Consider the following 14,089-nt stretch of genomic DNA (forward strand, 5'->3'; position numbering starts at 1 on the left):
GCAAACGCTGTCTGTGGAGAGCTTAGTAAAGCAACATGAGATGACACATCTGCAAGAATAAACATTAACAAACAGTTTTCAAAATAAGAATGAAAAATACCCTTAGTTGTTGTATATTTTGGTTTTTCTTAGAATTGCAGAGTCTTGAGTTACGAAAGCACAGGAGGCTGTGCGCGTTTTTCAGTTTTATTTAAACTTATCATAGACTAGTTTTTCACTGGTAGCTAAGTATGATGTGCATTATGTAAGGGATAACAATGAAAAGAGGTGTGTAGTTGTTTAAATGCCTGAGAACAGACACCACGTAATTCTTCCAGCACACAAGAGAAGTGCTATAGAATCATAGAATCATTAAGGTTGGAAAAGACCCTTAAGATCATCAAGTCCAACCGCTAACCTATCACTGCCAAGCCCACCACTAAACTATAGCCTCGAGCACCACGTCTACGCTTCTTTTAAATGCCTCCAGGGATGGAGACTCCCCTACCTCCCTTGGCAGCCTGTTCCAATGTCTGACAATCCTTTCGGTGAAGAAGTTTTTTCTGATATCCAACCTAAACTTCCCCTGGTACAGCTTGAGGCCATTTCTTCTCATCCTATCGCTTGTTACTAAGGAGAAGAGACCAACACGTCCCTCACTACAGCCTCCTTTCAGGTAGTTGTAGAGAGCGATAAGGTCTCCCCTCAGCCTCCTCTTCTCCAGGCTAAACCCCCCCAGCCCCCTCAGCCGCCCCCCAGCACACTTGTGCTCCAGACCCTGCCCCAGCCCCGCTGCCCTTCTCTGGACACGCTCCAGCCCCTCAAGGGCCTTCTTGTCCCGAGGGGCCCAAACCTGAGCCCAGCATTCGAGGTGGGGCCTCCCCAGGGCCGAGCACAGGGGCCCCATCCCTGCCCGGCTCCTGCTGGCCACACCAGGGCTGACACAAGCCCGGGGGCTGGTGGCCTCCTTGGCCACCTGGGCACTGCTGGCTCATGCCCAGCCGGCTGTCAGCCAGCACCCCCAGGGCCTTCTCCGCCGGGCACTTCCCAGCCCCTCTGCCCCAGGCCTGGAGCGTTGCCTGGGGTTGGTGTGACCCAGGGGCAGGACCCGGCACTTGGCCTTGTTGAATCTCGTACCGTATGTTACCACAGCTGTACGTGCGCCCCATCCCATGAGGAAAAGAGAGGATTTCGGTGCTGGAGAACTTAAGAAAGCAGGACTTGGCCTTTTCTGACTCAGCCCCATCCAATACATCAACACGATGAATACAATGATGACACTATTTAAAATAATCAATTGTTGCTTTTTTTTAAGCAACAGTTGGCAATTTAAGCAACAATCTTCTGTCTTTGAGTGAGATTTATAGATTGGGTGTTTATGTTCGAACTATGGTAAAGTGGCTTTGATTGCAGCCAGTTAAACCTTAGAATGGGGGAAAAAGGCTAAGGAGCAGCTGAGGGTACTGTCCCCGGTTTAGGAAGGTGACTGCAGAATCCAGACAGAGGTTGTGGGACAGGGATGCACCAGTCAAAGAAGGAGCATGTGAATGTATCAGATTGCTTCTCTGTCAAATGTTGGCAGTGCAGTTATCAGCAGGGGCAGCTTCTTCACCCTGTCCCTCGTTGTATTTCATCCTTGCACAGTACCTAAAGGCAGAGGACTTTGTTCGCAAAGTGTTTGACCTTCCTATTGAGCACAAGCACTGCCAGAGTTTTATATACATGAAATTCAAATTAGATTGAATTCAAATACCTGCTTCAAATGCAGCAACAATGTGCTGCTTTGGCAGTGAATAAACCAAACTTGGTCTGAGAGCTAGTGCAAGATCTTCCCATTGCTACAGTCCTGCACAAGGCCAACTTCACCGGTTTAGGAATTACTTTTTCATCACAGAAGTGATGATCAAATAAAAAAACCCCGAAACTCGTATATGGTATGGGCTCACAAGTCTACTTTGGATTAAGGCTGTATAAAGAAAAGGTAATAAACTCTGTTAGAGGTGACCTCTTTATCTGCAAAACTGCTTCTGCTTTGGAGTTCTGGGAATAAATAGTTTTATACTCATTACAAAAATAACTGCCGGCACTAAGGTGTGTATTGAGAAGGTGGTAAGTTTTGCACAAGGTCTTGTTCTGGTTCCTTGCAGGAGTGCAAATCTGATCACATTGTACCTAGGTACATCTGAGTAGTTCCGAGGGAGCTGGTGGAGCTGCTCTGGGTGTTCCCCGTAGCCAAGGACAGCTCGATTAGTTTACAAAACTGTGGGTTTCCTTTTGGGTAAGTGAAGTTAAATAAAATTAGTTCTACAACTATTTACCTTGGATGTCCAGGCAAACCAGGGAAGTTAGCACTAAAATTACAAATGTAAGCAGATGGGTGGTGATACATCAGCTGTAACCACCTTGTAAATAATTTCTATTACTGGCAGAGAAATAGTTTGACTAGGGAGTAATTTTAATCCAGAATATTTACTGGTGTATTAGTAGAGACTCTGGTATTGGAGTTGTTTTACAAAATCTAGCTGGTAGCTTTAGTCTTAAAATACTCCTAAGATGTTTGTTAAAACATTTCAATCCCAATTAGGCACCAGCTTTCTTGTGGGAAGTTAATGATTCCAGTGAAAACAAAGGAAGAAAACTGTATTATGGATTGTTTGTCTTCTGCAGTGTAAAACATTTTAAAAGGATTATTCTATCTGCTTATATTTACATAGTTAGCAATAAAGATTTTTAACTTAGGTTATTTTTCATTTCCTCGTAAATGTCAGCTACAGCATTTGCTAATTTTCTGTTTCCATAACATAATCAGCCAGAGTGAACACGAGGTGAACAGGGAAAGCTGAAACTGAAAGTTAAGTTTAATTATCGCACGATAGGTCACACTCACATTGCTGTGACAGTGTTGCAACCGGCATCACCAACTTATATCATGACGACAGATCTTTTTTTGTTAAAACTTTGTCTTCAGAAGTGTACCTCTCCCTCTTCTTACCTCAAAAAGGAAGAAAAAAGAAAAAAAAAAGGGGGGGGGGGGGGGAGAAACCTGGGGCATAATAATTTCCCAGTGCTGTTTGCAAGCCTCTGATTCTTGCTACAAATCATCAGCCTTTCTGTGTCGGGGGAATTTTTCTACCTGTCAGCAAATGTCCGAGCTGCAGAGCAGCTCCTCCCTGGCCTTTTCCCTGCTCGCTGCATAAGCGGGACAGAAAATCTAGAGACCTTTCGTGGACCCCTGCCCCATACTGTAGTACAGGGGTCACAGCCTGCTTCTTCCTCCCTCCCTTAGCAGGGCCCCAGGGCAGCAGGGTGGGAGAGCTGCGCTGGGGAGAAACCTCTCCAGCAGGCTTAGCGCGGGCTGCCCAGTTACCCAGCATGTGCAGACCTTTGTGCTTTTATTGACATGCAAGTAGTTTAAATGAGTGTTATTTCATCTGCAGGTTCTTCAAGAGCAATCCGCTGTGATTGTTTGCCCTCCGAGCGTTGGATCAGTTACTCTGGTTTGCACGCAAGATGCGTGGTTCTGCCTCTGGTCTGTGGTGGGAGCAGTGTGACTTTCCAGATCAGGTTTCCAGAGGATCACAGGAATAAAATCAGAATTTGTTTCTGCAAATAATCTCCGATGTCTGCTTGCAATTTGCTGTTTCCACAAAAATTTTTGGCAGTTAGCATGTTTGCTTGGATTCTCCCAATTGTTTTGGTAAGCATATTCTTTCCCTTGACAGGCCCCTCTTGGCAAATATTTCAAATTCCTGTTTTTCTCTTTTTATATTTTAGCCTTTCTCAGGATTTTTAGCTACAGCTCTCTATTACTTCAAACGGTGGCTCTACTTGTTAGTACGTGATGCAGAATTCCTAGGGTTCACACAGAATTCCTCCTCTTCCTTTAGGATATAGAGGAGTTTGTAGCTAACAATAACCAGGGAAAGAGTTTAAAAAATCTAGAGGGAAATAAGCAAAAGTCAGAGCAGTTATAACGAAGTGGGAAGCTAAATTTTTGTAGGAACTGAAATTCAAAATTTTCAAAATTATTTTGTTGTAGGTCCTAAATCAGGGTTGCAGAAAAAATACACGAAAAAATACACATTTTATTTCAATACTTGAAAAATTGTAGTGTTAAACTTTGGTAACACCGAAGCATTCATGGACCATGAATGTCTTAAGGTTTCCAAAATTAATTTTGATCTCTTCAGTCCTTGGACCTTGGAGTCCCATCTACTCACCAGTCGTCTGCAGGGAGCTCATTACCACCCGGAGCTGTGGAAGCTCGGTAAGGATCTAGGGAGCCAGCTGGGTAAATCAGGGCCATAGCTACTACCAAACGTGCTCGGCTTCTGCTGTATCGTCTCTATAAAAAGCGTCAGTGGAAAACTGTTTCGTCCTAAGACTTAAAATCGACTCTAAGATTTTGGTGCAGAAGGTGTGATTAAGAAGTAGACAAGTGTACTGGAAGGGAGAGCCAAGAAGAGGAACCAGGCAAACGTAGGCTGATACAGGCACCTGAAAAGACACAGCCAAGAGTCACAAAATGGGTGGACAGGGAGGGAAGGATAACTAAAGGTCAGAACATAGGGCATAGACGGGCGGTGGCATGCATGGAAACAAGAGCACATAATCACTTTTCTATAGATCAGTATCTTATGTGTCCATTGATTTTGGGCAGAGAATGTTTTGCAGCATGAGTAAGCATCTGGGGCTGAAAGTAAGATCTAACCTTTTGACATAATTTTTAGGAAAAGAAAAGGTAAATAAAATAATTTGAATTTTGCTGAGATATTAACATGGTCTGATTCAAGTTTTTAGTTTCTGATCTTGCCTACATCACCTTTAAATGGCTCGTGTGAGGATAAAGGGGTTGATATGGAAATGCACGGGAGAGGTGGACAGGGATGGCAAGCTTATCAAATTTTGTTTAAAGTATTACTCTCAGTTTATTTCACTGCAAATAAAAAAAAAACTTGGAGGGAGCTGAAAACAAGATTTTACTATAAAAAGAGCAGAGTAAATTACGAATGTCAACTAGTTCTAGCTGCTATTTTTCTTTTATATGTAAAATGATGGTTAATGTTTGTGACATAGTTCAGAGTGTAATTGGGAGGCTCTTATAAAATACTTAGCTGTAATTATTTTTAATAAAAAACCTAAATTAGTGGCAGCTATAGAAGTATTTTCCTAGTGCTTTTACTAGTTTTGTTGTGCAACTTTGAGCAAATCAGTGAAATGACTAATTGCCTCAGTTTCCCCTCCTTGATAGAGACGTAGTAAAATTAATCCCTCAGACTGCCATGTGATTTAAATCTATACATTAAGATCATGCTTCTTTAGACAGAAATACAACCTGTTATTTTAGTAAATAGATCTTAGTTTTCCTTCAAAAATTTCTGTCCAAAACCTGTTTTATTTTTCTTAAGCATTTGAATTATGAACACTTGTTGTGGCTTTGATTCTTCTTTAAGTGCGCAGATTGCGAAGAGCAGTGATCTTTTATCTGCTTGCTGAAGCACACTGACTTGTTTCCACTTGTTCCTAGCTGGCTGGTGTTAGGACCCAGAAAAGAGACAGCAGCAACGTGATATAAATAGAGTACCAGAATGGGACAAAGTTTGAGAAGAAAGTATGACATCACTCAGACTTGCTCTCCACCCAAAAAGATCTGGGATGGAGGTGCAAACGTGAGCTGGACAGGCGAGGAGTTAGCAGCTCTTTTCAGCTCAGTTTCTGAGGAAGTAGTGAGAGCTGTACGCCCTGTGTGCTACAAGGAAGTACATTTTCTTGCTAGCAAAACTAAAACTGGCTTCAGATCTCTGACAACGTGAAAGTTATTGAAAGGAAAAGACAACCGTAGGAAGAAAGTTGAAAACAAGATCTTTTCTTTTTGGCACAGATTGTCACAGAAATATTGGACTTCTTTCCATGGAATGGTGCAACTTTTGGATCTGATGCACACTTCTTTTAATTTTCCTCCAGTCACGGTAATTTATTTATAGTTAAATGAAGAGCTCAAAGTGTGAAGCAAGCAAATACTACTCAAAGGGTCTGGAAGGATATTTTGCCGTCACTGAAGGAACGGACTTTTCGAACCTGCCTGGAAGATGTCCCTTTTATTACAAAAAGTAGCAAAGTAATACTTATGATTGAAATCTTACAGGAATTTGATTTCAGTTGTACTTTTAACCTTAAATAGACCATGGAGAATTTATTATCTCTGCTCTGTTGTCATTATTCTTTGCTGATTTTATTTCAGTACAAATTCCAGGTAATGTTCTGAATATGGTCACTCTTGAGATATATTTGCATTCCTCTTAGCAAGTTTCACCTCAGTATGTCTCATTATGTAATGTTTCTGTGCAGGTGTATGGGGACTATGCCCAGCTACCCAAACACCCAGGTAAGGAATGTTCTGTTTGCGTTTTATGACAGCGTGCTTAAATATTGATTTGCTTTTTTGGTTTGTTTTTTTCATTTTCTTCGTAGTTCCAAGGAAACTGTCATCCTACGTTGGAATGTCAGCTCTGTATTAAAAATGTAATAAAGTCTAAAGTATCAGACCGACTGTACCAGTCGTTTTAAATTCAATAACCTACCTACTAAACGTATCACATAGAAATGTATTTGGAGAAAAACGGATTGAATTTGATACGTAGAGAAATCCCATGCACAGCATTTGTTTATTATTTCTTTTTTGGAGCACGAGTTTCTGAATCAGACCTCTACACAGGCTATTTTCTTTTTTTTAAATTTTTTTTCTCCTCACTGTCTTAGTCTTCAGCATTTTCAATTCATTGATTTAGTTAGATATGCCAGCTTGTATACTTTGCGGTACTTTGGCATGGCTTCAAGTCATCTACCCTCCTCCCAGCCTTTCATGCTGAAGTTTAAATCCGTTATAGAGCATATCAAGGATCTCTCATCTGTTTTCAATGCAGAAATAACGTACTCAAAGCTTATTTGGGGTCTGTGCGTGTAACTGCAGAATTCTTCCGTTTATATAAATAGTTTAACCTCAAGCCTCATGGTGGTGTGCAAGTACAATTTTACTGCTTTACCAATTCATGTATTGCTTTGTGCTTTTAAGTTTTAACCGTATGTAGTTATTTTCAGAATAAAATACAGAGGGATGTGCAAAAGCCATGCTGTCTGCTATTGCAGGAGCTTCAGCCCAATTACTTTCTTTTGTTCTACCGTCACTCAAAAACAAAGAAATAGTCTCATTTCATATAGATGAGGATCACTGCCTTCTAGTTGGTGGGACAATAGGGGGAAAAAAAGCCTCCTGCAATATGGGGGCACGTTACACAACATGTATTTTGCAGCGCAGCGTGTGTGGGGAAGCGTGACTGCGAGCGATGCTTTCTGGATTGGAACTAGGCTGTAAACAAGCCCTGCGATTTTGTTCTAAGCACAGAGTAGGTACCTATTGAAGAGACATTGCACGTATAAGTTGAATTCGAGGCAACAGGTATTTGTTTCCAGATGTCTTCTCAGGGCTGATTGGCTGGAAGTGGGGTAACAGCGTGGCTTTATAGAGTTCAGAACTGGGAGCTGGGAAAGCCATTGACACACAGCATGGCTCTAAGCAATTCACTTTGCTGTATGTCTATTTCCCTTCCCATTTCCCCCCCTTTTTTTTCTGCTTTCAATGTAAGCCTCTTAAAACATAACCTCTCTTTATGAGTTTGTTTAATGCTAACCATAGCAATGCCTTTGTCGTGATGCTGCTACTACTACTACTAAAACACTTGTGCCATGTTGTGACATGGTTTTCTGGCATCAAATAATTTTCTCCTGGGATTTTTCTTTTCTATTTTTCTCTTTTTGTTTTTTTTTTTTTTTTTTTTTTGTTTGTTTTTTATTTTCCTACCCACATCTCTTAACTTTAATCCTTTTTCCCCCTGATACAAAAGGGAGATGTATGGGAACAAGAGATATTTGCATATAAGCACACTGTGAAACAGCAGGCACGTTCTGTGCTCTGCAAAATGGAACTGGCAGTTTGATGAAAGTCATATGGAGGTACATTAGCACAGGTTCTGTATGTGGATGCTCTTAATACCATAGAAATTCATAACTTTAATTTCCTTTGCAGCAGCCAGAATATGTTCTTTGAAGACAGAGCTAAGCATGTACCCAGATTTAGTTAATGTAAATGCGAAAACCTTGTTCCTATATCCCATTTCCTGAGCGTGCTTTGCCATGCTCAGCTGGGTTGAGTTTGGGTTGCCTGGAATTTTCAGATTGGGTTTTGTACGTGCTTATTCTGTGTTGTTATTCATTTATGTTGGCAATAGCTTTCTTCTTTTGTTAGCAATTGTGCCTTTCTGTGCATCTTCCAAATATTCAAGGGAAACATATAGCTGTGGAATCTTATCCCTTTCTCTAAAGACATCCCCATCTTACCTATTTATACTCATGCTCCCTCTCATTGGGAAAACCTCTGACAACTGAAAACATTTCCAGTCAGGTAGGCCGATAGTAGATCCTGATCAATTATGGGTCATTTGTTACATATCTTTGGTATAGCTGAGTTTGGAAGCAAGCCTGAGTAGTTCATGTGTCCTCATAAGACGCAGAGCTACTTTTAGTTCTGTGCTCTCAGATCTACAGTTGTTTGTTGTGGTGTTTAGCCGTTTTATCAGCTTTGCAATCCTAATAAAAAAAGTCTTACCATCCCCTCTGTGTCACAGCTCTGAAGCTATACCGTGAGGGTGGGAAACATCAAACTGATCTCCACTGTGAGGGCTAGGCAGCTTAAGGATGCACGTAAAATTTTTGCACCTTCATAACCACGATAAAAAAATCCTATTTGTATCCAGGATGTTAAAATGATAGGATAATTATCAAATAGGCAACATGTTTTGATCTCAAAAGTGAAGAAAGGTGTGGGATAGACTGTAAGGTCGAAGGACACTGCTTGTGATTTGTTTTAATTTGTACACTAGGAGGTTTTCTATGGTGTATGACATGAAGTGGTTTTTAAGGAGCATCTCTTTCAGCTTTGTACCTCAGGTTCTTGAAAGATTGCCTAGCAATGAAAACTGTAGGGCAAAGGACTACAGATATGGTATAATACAAATACTTGCTCTCCCTGTCCCTGTTGTCCACCGTCCCTGTCCTCCCTGCCTCCCCACCTCCAAAGAAAAGATTAACTCAAACGAATAGGATGACATGCCATGATGGGGAACAAAACACATGCTCTTTTGCATTCACAGTAAAACTTCTGTATATCTGTATAACCTTCTAAACTTAACCTAGCCTTCTATAAACCTTTCTCAGATATAGCAGATTACAAATTTATTTCAGCACAGCTGGTTAAATCCATTATTTGAGGATAAAGGGTTTCTTGCAGCTAACGATAATAAATTTCAATTCATGTTTTCCTACATTATTAATTCTCTACCCTTAGAATAGAATTGTTAACACAAAATTTGATTCTTTTGGGCAGCCTGCTTCTGGTCGGGTTTGAGTGGTCACATGTCCTAAAATCATTCAAACCCATCAATTAGACTGTGCAGATAAATCTGCCAATGGAAACCAGCAGATGTTTTGCTTGTGTCAGCTTGTCCACCTGTTGCTAAGGAGGGCCGTTGAGGCAAACAGAATATTCTCATCAGCCACAAGGAGTTGTTCTGGTCTTGGTGTAGTGGAGGCGGTTCTGAAGGAATAGCTAATGCTGTGTGGGGAGGAGTAAACCCTCTTCCATACGTTGCTTTATATTATGGAACCCCTTCTCTTGAGGAATATCAAACTCCTTCTGCTAAAGGGTATAGTTCTGCTATGCGACTGTAAGGTGTGAGTTGTCTGGAGGCATCAGGAAGGCTGGAATCTGCAGTAACAACCATGCAGGCACCTATACTCTCATCCACGTTGCAGATCCTCCACCACTGAGTGCTGCTCCTTACTATGTCTCACTAGTGTCTCTCCATAGAGACCACAGGTGAAAAAAAAAATGCTTTGATCAATATAACCTGAAGGTGTTGCACTGATTTTTCAGTGGGTTTTGGAAAGAGGATAAGATTCCGGGGAACATTCTAGCATGTCCTTCTACTCCCTTGAACTGCAGAGAGCTGAGTTACCTATGGAGGAGGCGGGAGGAGCAGTGTGCTACAGATGCTAAATGTTTCCCCCTTGCATTCCCTTCCCAGTGCTTTGCACTAGCCACCGTGTGTTTAAAGTCTCAGTAAAATCTTGAAATTACTCTTCAATGACTTCTCAACCGTTACTGCAATGAATGCTCCCTGATACGCTAGCAGAGATATAGTTAGAGATTGTTACACATTTTAAGTGCAATTAGAATAGAAATCAGTTGAGTTTTAAAAGCAGGTTTTCTTCAGTGTTCAGTCAGATATATGGCTTTAATCTCCTCTGCTATTTTGATTCGTGGTCTTGATTATGTATAGTACTTGATTTATGTAAAATATCTTGTTTTACTTAACCTATTGAACTCCTTTATTGCTCTCTTCTGTGGAGACTTGCTACACTCCTTGTTGGGCCTTACTTGAATAACCTTTTTATCTGTGTTTCTTGAAAGGGTTCAAAGTTCTTGCATCAGCTTCCCATTACTGGCCACTGGAAGATGTGGACGGAATTCACGAGTTTCGGGATACAAATGGAGGTAGACAAAGGATTCGTTGGCAATGGCAATAACATAAGTATTTGTGGCAGTCTGTAAGTGGAAAGGGAGCAGGAGCAGTGAAAGGGGTTAGCTTTTGTACCACAGCAGTTGAGATTTTTTTTTCAGTTAATGTTTTTGCAGTGCTCCAATGTCCAAATGATATTGTATTTGTGAACTGATTTTTATAGAGTATTCTCAGACGTTTTATGGGCTGTCTATGCATTGTTAAGGTTATAAAGAGAAAAGGTTTATGATCCAAAGAGTCATTGAAATCATATCGTTATTAGTTGGTTTGGTTCATGCATAACATGCACTAATACACTCAGTGACTGAGGTCCTTGGCTAAGCTCGCAGCAAAGATGCCTGCTTCTTCTTGCTTCTTGGAAGGAGTTAAATACCCAGATTCTTCAGTCACCTTTCAAAATTGCACATAATATCTATAGAAAGATAAGCGCAAGCTCTTATCTGAATAATTCTTAATCATGTGTGTTTGGATATGTCCTTAAAAGCACTATTTACAGCATTAGTTAAACATTTTTTTCCAGTCGGGCAAAACCAAGAGGTTTGGTAAGGCAAAACCCTCCCTGATTTGAACGAGTCAGTTGTCAGGGCTGCAGGATCCCAGAGGGAATGAATTTAAGACGCGGTCCGGTTGGGTTCAGCAGTTCTCTGGTCCTGATGTTTCGCATCAGGAACAAAACGGGTGACGGGTGCTTCCAGGGGAAGAGCAGGTGATGTAATTAATGGAGCTTTGACTGAACCACTGTATCCCATTGCAGCATCATGGGCTTGCAGGGCCATTCCTTTCAGATGAAATTTTCAACTATGCTCTGCCTCCTTCTGAGACTCAAAGGTCCCTTAGTAATTTTCACATGAACTGTTTTTTCTTCCTCTTCTGACACTTTAGCCAATTCCAAGGTGGGCTGATGTATATCCCCCAGTATTTCTCACACTCCGGCTGCCCGCCTTGGCAGTTGAGCTGAATTGTTTTGTACTAGTCCAAGGGGTAGCCGCTGCGTTACTACTGGTGACTGCAGTATCGTTACCCAGAAAGATCACTGCAGAAGATTAAATCAGGAGTTAGAGACCTTTACAACCATACGTGAAAAATGTTACAAAAGTGCAAAGTTATTGCTATTTATCGCGCAAAATTGGCAATATCAACCTCTGTTCCTAAGTGGGCAAAGGATCCATAAATATCTAAAAACTTTTATTCCAGAGGTGTTCAAGTATTTTAAGCTTAAACTTTGACCCATCTTTCCACAAAATTTCTTAAAGGAAGGAAATTGACTGACCAGAAATAAATCTGGGCAATATTCTGCTCCCATTAGAGGTTGATGGCAGCATTCCCACTGACTTCAATAGAATAATAGTTTTTCTTACAAAAAGTTACCATGAGGTCTCTAACACTGTGTTAAAGTGATTTTCTGACACTGGACTTCACGCAGTTTCAAGAAGAGTAAAGCACTCCATATCTAGCACTGTTTTGGCACTCACGTTACAAAGATGTTGTTTTGAAAGTGCTTGAAAGCGATATATAAAATATAGCTCTTGGGAAAATGACAACTGATGGTAGATTGTTTTTCAAATTATGTTGAATTACATTATTTCAGCAAAATTCAGCAATCTTTTCAGTAGTGTCTTGGAAGAGATAAAGCAGAATGTATAAAGTTCCTGGTCCCACAGACCTTCACTTACAGGAATTGGACTGGCTCACAGGAGCAATCTGCTTTGACTCCCGTTGTGACATTGTGTTAAATAACTTTATAAATCAGCCAGCTGCATGACTTTGCTGAAAAAAGTTTGGAGGACTTTGTCTCGCTGTTATTTGCTGAGGATGCCAGTAGCCAAAAGTCTTTTTCTCTGCAGTGCAATTCTTACAATGCTGAATCCTTCCCTTGATGTTGGAGTGGGTAGTTCAAATTCTTCTCAGTCGCTTATATTGTGTGTTATAATACACAGATATTATTTCAACTGCCTCCAGCAGAAGTTTTATGTATCTATCTGGTATTTGACTTTGATATACAAGAAAAGTTATCTTTATTGCTGTAATCTAATGCAGGTGACAATTTGCTTGTTTTTGATACCATTCTGATTACACAACTCTTCTGTTTATTGCTAGAGTCTTTCTTGTTTTTCCACTCATCATATCATGCAATTATTTTCATTCCATGTTTCTCCTCTTAAATCCTTGAAGCATCATAATCTGTCTGTCATGTTAATCCATTTTATTTGTTGAAGTCATTGTGTGTGAAGCCAGATTTATATCTCTCAATGCATTTGTGTTGTGAGAGTGTCAGCAAATTAATTTTTTGGTTATCTCAGCAGTAGAAGCAATTGAAGGGAAACAATCAACCTAACATATAGCAAATAAAAAAAGATGTGCCCATGTTCAGGTTTTGTCTGACCCCTTGTTTTCCAAGCATTTTTCTCTTGAGGTTTTTATGTGTGGGTGGTTTTCTTTTTTTAAAAAGCATTTACCTTTCCCTTCCGTGAGCTCAGTTGGTCTAAATCCCAATCAATGTCTCCCTGTTTACTTTCATGGTTTTTCCATCAAGCTCTATTTGCCTGCTCAGGGTAAATAACTGCAGTGCACAAGATACTGTTAAATTATCAAAATAAGAAAAAAATACCCTGGAGAATAAAATTTTATTGTCAGATACAAAAAGGTTGGGTTTTTTTTTCTTATGTTTAGATGGAATTTCTTGAGTTTTAATCTGAGCCCATTGCCTCTTATCTGTTCACTGGATATAACTGAGGAGAGGCTGGCGCTATCTTTACACCTCCTGTTGGGTGTTTATACACATTGATAAGATCCCAGATCCTCTCGTCTCCAGGCTGAGCAGTCCCAGCATTCTCAGCCTCTCCTCATGTGTCAGATGTTCCCGTCCCTTAATCATCTTTGTAGCCCTTCTCCTGACTTGTTGCAGAATGCCCGTGTGTGTCTCGTACTGGCGAGCCCAGAGCTGGACACGAGACTTGAATTGCCCATAGCTTTTGCACCTGTAGAATGATTTTTGTTATAATTGCTGACTTCCTTTCCAGCACGATTAAATTTCAGAGCCCTTTAACTGCAGTTGTGTTTGTTATAGTTTTTTCTCCTCAGTTACTGTAAATAAAGGGAAAAAAAAAATTGTTTCAGAGATGCTTACAGTATTTACATAACTTGTGTAAAGAATGCAACGCTGCCACGCATACAAGTCCTTGGGAGATGTTGTTGCATGGTAATTGTTAAGGCTGCTGACTAACGTCTGTGATTTGTGCTATGTTGAGAGATATGAACTGGTCAATTCGTTACTGATTTGTTTATTCATTGTTTTGCTCATTTGCTTATTTTCTTTTGTTGTTCCACCCAGCTCTAAGAATCCACAACTTCACTGTGCTTCCTTCCCATAACTCTACCTTTGTATATACCAATGACTCTGCCTACTCTAACTTCTCTGCAACTGTAGGTGAGGATCTACATATTTTTTGTTCTGCATTTGTCGAGCTTGGATGGTT

General features: G+C 40.6%; 1 protein-coding gene across 3 annotated transcripts in view; it reads left to right on the forward strand.

The window, feature by feature from the left end:
- Positions 1-3,461: 3,461 nt before the first annotated feature.
- The window catches only part of ADGRD1 (adhesion G protein-coupled receptor D1), a 160,614-nt gene continuing 149,986 nt past the window's right edge, over positions 3,462-14,089 (forward strand). Inside the window, exons 1-4 of one of the 3 annotated variants that reach the window (XM_075110128.1) lie at positions 3,462-3,676; positions 6,328-6,364; positions 10,505-10,588; positions 13,945-14,040. In XM_075110128.1, the coding sequence (XP_074966229.1) occupies positions 3,599-3,676; positions 6,328-6,364; positions 10,505-10,588; positions 13,945-14,040 (295 nt within the window). In that variant the 5' untranslated portion in view covers positions 3,462-3,598. Of the gene's footprint in view, positions 3,677-5,994; positions 6,233-6,327; positions 6,365-10,504; positions 10,589-13,944; positions 14,041-14,089 lie in introns of those variants that run through there. The other 2 variants (XM_075110130.1, XM_075110129.1) reach the window with 2 other exon arrangements.

This window comes from Phalacrocorax aristotelis, chromosome 15, assembly GCF_949628215.1.
Source record: "Phalacrocorax aristotelis chromosome 15, bGulAri2.1, whole genome shotgun sequence".
NCBI lineage: Eukaryota > Metazoa > Chordata > Aves > Suliformes > Phalacrocoracidae > Phalacrocorax > Phalacrocorax aristotelis.